At 49.5% G+C, this 6000-nt stretch overlaps 1 protein-coding gene across 1 annotated transcript in view; it reads right to left on the minus strand.

Moving 5' to 3' along the window:
• Ehd3 (EH domain containing 3) overlaps window positions 1-5501 on the minus strand; it is a 28878-nt gene extending 23377 nt beyond the window's left edge. The window contains exon 1 of the mRNA XM_003473013.5: window positions 4904-5501. Coding sequence (XP_003473061.1) covers window positions 4904-5130 — 227 coding nt within the window. The 5' untranslated portion in view covers window positions 5131-5501. The remainder of the gene's footprint in view (window positions 1-4903) is intronic.
• Window positions 5502-6000: the final 499 nt, after the last annotated feature.

The following is a 6000-nucleotide window of genomic DNA, read 5'->3' on the forward strand; positions in this document are numbered from 1 at the left end:
GCCAGAGGCTTTGGGGGTATCAGGTGCCCCAGCTCAGCTGAAGCATACGTCTTTTTGGCAGTTACTCTAATACCAACGTAACTTCAAACAAGCAGCCCAAAAGTCCAATAAACTCAGCATCTCTGCTGTGAAACCTTTGGAAAAGCAAGGGTTACACCTGACTTTTGACCACACTGGCTCATACAATAGAAAAAAATGAGTAATTCTGTGTTGCCTCTAAGTACCATTAACTTGGTTCAGGATTGTTTTTGTTTGCAAACAGAAGCATTTGGCAAAAATTTGGTGTTTGTTTGTGAACTCTGCATTGGCTGGCAAACATGACCATGGCCATCTTTCCTAGACAAACACAAACGTGGTCACCTTTTCCAAAATCGCGGAACAAATTCAGTTTGTGGGCTGAGGTACCACTGTACTTGGGACACGCTTGTCTAGTCTCCAAACCCTGTCTAAAAGGCTCCTCTCTGAAGCCTTAACTAGCTCTTTCCCGTATCATCTCAAGCTTACATTCCCCTTCTTTTCTAAAACTCTCTTGCTTTGCATAATTTTTAGCTGTACTCTACAATCAAGTGTCACTTTGGGCTTAGATGAATGGGTATTTGTGTCATAGGTCTATATCTCCAGGTGCCTACGACATGGCATTTCAGCTTGAAAATAGGGTGGACAACAATGCTTGCCCCAACAACTTCAAGGGTTTTAGGGAGAATGTAAGACACCCCAAAGTGAGGTAGCAGATGGGAGACTCTGCCAAGTTAAGATGAGATAGCGCTGTTTCCCTGGTGCAGAGCAGCCTCAGTTGCTGAGGGAAGACATTAACCCAGTATGAAGAAGAATTTAGCAACACACTGAGTATCTGTGAGATGTATATTATCACTTACATGGCATTGATATGGAAACTGAGGGTCAGAAAGACTAGGCGGCCTGATCTCAGCTTTCCTATCTTGGTCTCTAGGCTAGGAAGCAGTGGGCCCTGGGTTCTGCAGACCTAGCCTGTTTCTGGGATCTCTGTCCCATGGTCAGTGGGAAGAGATGGGATGCACACCTTCCTCAAGATGTGCCTCTCTCTGGTATACGCTTTTCCTGATGTCTTCAAGACACCTGGCAGATGCTAGGTCAGACCTCAGGCAGGCAGACCCAGGTCCTCCAGCCTAGGGCTTTCTGCTCCCCTGAGCAACAACCAGACCTTGGAAGAAGCAGATGGATTTTCACCCAGCTCCTCTATGAAACCAGGAGATCAGAGCTCTGTTGAGTCAGGCACCTTCTGGGGTACAACACAGGGTCCCTGAAGAAATGCAGAAGGAGGTCAGCTGAGTAGGCCTCACCACTGGGCACCCTTCATCCCAGCAGCTCTGCGCTGTGCTCATGTCTTTGGCCATGCCCATCTGGAAACCAGCCCAGTCCTCCCTGTGGGGACTCAGGTAGTTTCGCTCTGTAGCCCCAGAGCCCTGGGGCCACCACTCCAGCCTAGCCTTGGTCCAGGGAAGCCTCTCTTAGGGCCCCTAGGAGAACTCAGGCCTCCTCAGCTCCTGGAGGAGCATCTGTTCACATCTACTACCCCCACAAAGCAGAACAGAAAGTGGGAAGTGAGAAGAGGTGACCAGGGGTCTACTGATACTCAAAAAGAAAGTTTGAAGGCTGCATGCTAGTGAGAGAAACAGCAAGGGAAAGGAACACAGAGGTGGGAGTTAGGCTGCCAGGCCCAGGGACACAGAGCTACTGTACTCCACAGCGGCAGTTTGTTGGAGGAGCAGCCACCGGGCCAATTTATTGTTTATTTTATTACTCTCAGTTGCTGGGCTGTAGGCCAGGAAGTTATTTCAGGCAAAGATCATAGCACATTAATTAGTTATTAGAAGAATGTCCTTTCTGTGTGTTCTTCCTGAGACAAGAAATAGACCCCGTGGCCAGCACATAGAACTGAAAGTGGATGGTCACTTGGGAGGCAAAAAGCCAAGAATGGGGGGGATGAAGAGTCAGGGCTCTGTTTCCCAGGCAAAGGCCCCTCACAGGTTCAGGCCTGTGACCTAAGAGTAAATAAAGCTCGGGAACAGAGAGGAAGGCGGGGGGGAGGGCAGGCATGCTGAGAGCCAGTCACAGGGGCCCACAGCTAGCCTGGGGATCTTTATTTACTTTGCGGAACAGATGTTGAGCTCATTTTCCCTCTTGGAAGGCAAATGTGAAATGTAATTCTTAACGTAAAAAAAAAAAAATTAAAAGAAAGTTAGAATCAAAAAATGCTGCACAACTTTTGGCCTAATAATTCTGCATGTCTGGGATTTGCTGAATGACAGTCCACTATGTGAGGAAAATCTTATGGACAAAGATATGCAGGGTGACTTTATAATGATAAAAGCAATCAAAACCTTCTATGTGCAATGAAATATTATGTAGCTGTCAAAAATAATGATTAAACAGGAAATGCTCATGTTACGAGCAAGAAGAAAATCTAGCACGTAACATTACATATATGATGTGATCTTAACTGTGGCATAAAATCGCTAACAATACTGGAAAGATAAACATATTTTATTTAAAATATTTTTTCTTGAGTTATGGTATTATGGATGATGCTGTTCTTCAAATTTATTTTCTGCATTTTTCAACTTAAGAAGGAAAGACATGGTTGGATTTAATAGGAAGGAAGAAAAATATGTAATTTGGTTTTGAAGTGTTTCTTGGGCTCTAACACGTCTTAGCCTCTCATTGACTCCCTGCAGAGGAACTAGCTCTTGATGCAGAAGCTAAATTCAGTTACTGGCAAGAGTGGGGAGGGGAAACCCATGAACTTGAAGGATAAGAAAGAAGAGGGATCTGCCTCTCACAGCCCTGTGTGTACCTCAGATAAGGAATAATCTGGGGCACCTCGCTCTGCTAGTTTCTCAGACTCAGTTAAGAGCCAACAATGACTCAGGCAAAGGCAGGAGGGTGTCTCAGACAAAAGCACTTAAAAACCCATCTGTTGTTTGGGGGCCCTTTCCTTAGGGATGCTCACTGTTCCTCATCTCCCCTCCCATTCTGCCACACATCTACTGGAAGTTTCCTGCAGCTGGGACCCTGGCGATGCTAAGGCAAAGATGCTGCTTGTGTCCAGGGAAGAAGGAGCTCCAAATAATACAATGTATTAGAAATGATAGCCAAAGTGTGTCCAGAGAGCCAGGGATATGTCAGGGAGCAGCCTGCAAATGGCTCAAACTTCCTGGGAGGCAAAGAAATGGACCACGTGGGACACAGAAAAGATCACAAAGCAAACCCTGTGCCCAGGTAGCTCTAATGCACCTTTGGACAGCAATGGACATTTAATCAAATGAGAGGCGGAGGTTGGATAAGGGGTTCCCCAAGCGTGGCTCTGGGATCCCCAACACTGTATGTAAATTTGAGATAAACGTGCATTTTTTCTAAAGATAGGACAAAACCTTTCATTAGATTTTCGAATCAGGTGCCAATCTTTTAAGAAGTTAAGAAGCAATGGATTAAACTAATACCAAGGGGCCCTGGTAGTTCTAACAACATAAAATACCCGAGTCAACAACTTCAGCAATCGAAGCTGCTGTGCCTGAGGCTGTCCACTCCACAGGCAAACTGGATCTGGTGTTCTGTTCAGACCTGATGCACCAACACGGTGAACACACTGCTTCCAGCAGGCTCAGGCTATAGGCTTAGCATTAGAGAAAATTAGTACCTAGAAAATGAGTAACCAGATAGTCAACTTTCTGGCTTTCCTCACTAAACAAAGCACACAGTTTGGCATGCTGCAAATGACAGTGCAGTGACAGGAAACAAGAGGACCCATGCTTTCAAATCCTCTAGAGGAGATGAAAAGGCTTGACTGGCTGTGGGTGGGGGCAACCATTACTACACTGTAGGAGCATGACTTGCAACAGAGGGTCACAAGCACTCTCAACAGTTCGCAATGCCTGTAAGTAAGCCCCAGGGGAAGAAGCCTGGCTTTGTAAGTTATAGGACCCTGTCCTCCTAAGATGGGAAGGACATCACTCTGGTGCACACGTAGGGACCTCTCTGAGCCCAGGCTACACGACAACTTCTTCACGATTCTTCTAGCCTTAGGATTCTGTCATCAGGGGAAAGGATGACTCACCCTCAAAGTTACAGGCATGTAGCCAACCATCTCCTCACATGCATCTAGTCTTGCCGCCTAGGTCCGCAGCCCCTCATTATGTGGCTTTGAACAATTCATTTAATCTCTCCAGTCCCTCAGTTATCTCACCTGCAAAGTGAAGCGGCTGGAGGAGACAACACCAACGATTCTTCTATCTCTAAAAGTCTTTAATGTTATTACAAAGCCATTAAGATGAAAGAAGAAAAACAGACTAAAAGCATTCTGTGCGGGGACTCAGCATCTGTCTGAGTCTTGAAGAGATATATCTAAGAGCTGTGCCACAGGGAAGAAAAATGATTTTACAAAAGCACAAGTTGACACCGCCTGCCCACCTCCACCCCAGTCCTGCAGCCAAAAGGACTCCTCAGCTGTAACCCAAAGGCACCCAGTCAGTGCTGAGCCCTTCAAAGAGCAAAGGAGGTGGTCTAGGCTGTGAAAGGCAGGGCCCTAAAAAATGAGTGTGTGAGACACTCCACCAGCATAAGTTCTGCCAAGTACCCCCCAAGGCCTCAGTTTAGTCATCCAGAAAATGGGGGACAATAGGTGTGGTTCTGAGTTTGAACATTTCAAACTGATCATCTTATCAAGGGCTAAGTACAGTGAATAGGCATTGCATAGGTCGGGGTGGGGGACAAGCAGGGCAATTGTGGGTTCAGCTTCTGAGGCTGCACACAAGGATTTCTCCAGAGCTTTAACTGGAGACTTCACGTTTGTCTCAGGAGGGAGTGGAGCCCGGGAGCGGCCCGATGGACTCATCGCTGAGGGGCAGGGGGCCCCGGGCCCGCTCACCTGATGAAGGTGGTCTTCCCGGTGGAGTACTGGCCCACCAGCAGGACCATGGGCTTGTTGTCGAAATCAGCATCCTCCAGGGCGGGCGAGTGGAACTCGTGGAAGCGGTAATGCTCTTCCAGGGGCAGCAGTTTGGTCTTGTAGAGTTTCTTGAGCCCCTCGCTCACCGTCTGGAAGACCTCGGGGTCCTTCCTCCGGCGGTCGTCGGTGCCCAGCCAGCTGAACATCGCGGCGGCGGGAAAGGCCTCTCGGGGAAGTCGAGCGGCCGCTTCGCTTCACCTCACCGGAGCGCGGGGCTCGGCCGCACCATGGCCCGGGGGCGCTGCCTCGGCTGCCGGTTCCAAGCCAGCCCCTGCTTCACCCACAGCGCCGGCCCGGCAGAGGAGGACGGTGTGGACGGCGAGCAGACGCTTGCAATTAAACCGCCCGATGCCAGGTCGGCGCGGGGTCCGGGTCTCCCCGGCCCTCGCCTGCCGTGCTCGCGCGCCGGGGGCTCCGCGCTGGCCTGAGGCACTCAGGGCAGGCGGCGACACTGCCCACTCATCGGGCAGCTCCGCATGCGAAGCAGCATCCCGCAGTCCCAGACACGCGTTTAAATGCCAGCGGTGCAGGAAGCCGGCGCGTGTAGGAAGTCCCCGAGTACTGGCAAGGCCCGGCCGGTCCTACGCTGCGGGCGACGCGAAGCCGAGCAGGGCGCCGCCATGTCTATGGGCAGGCGATCGCCGGTCGAGCGGCCAGGGGCTGTGGCTCCAGGCCTGTGGGAAAGCGCTGACATTTCGGTGCCCGCCTCTGGGGGGTTGGTTTGGGAACAGCGCCCTCTCCGGGATAGCTGCTGTGAAGACAGCGTTGATCGGCTAAGGTACTGATCGCTGTTCCTGTTCCTGCTTTGAGATCTCTGTTCCTTTAGTTACTGAGGTCAGTTCCCTGGGAACTAGGGTATTTGGGAGTATTTTCCTTGCGATTTGGAAAAAGGATCCGATATCAGGTTACACAAAAATAACCAAAACTGTCACTAGCCAAACTTTTTGATAGGCTTGGGACGAAACAAAAAATGTTCCCATTCATTCTGGTAAAATGAAACAAAAGAAACAAATACC

This window comes from Cavia porcellus, unplaced genomic scaffold, assembly GCF_034190915.1.
Source record: "Cavia porcellus strain 051 isolate PalLab524CR breed Dunkin Hartley unplaced genomic scaffold, mCavPor4.1 scaffold_1, whole genome shotgun sequence".
Classification (NCBI taxonomy): Eukaryota; Metazoa; Chordata; class Mammalia; order Rodentia; family Caviidae; genus Cavia; species Cavia porcellus.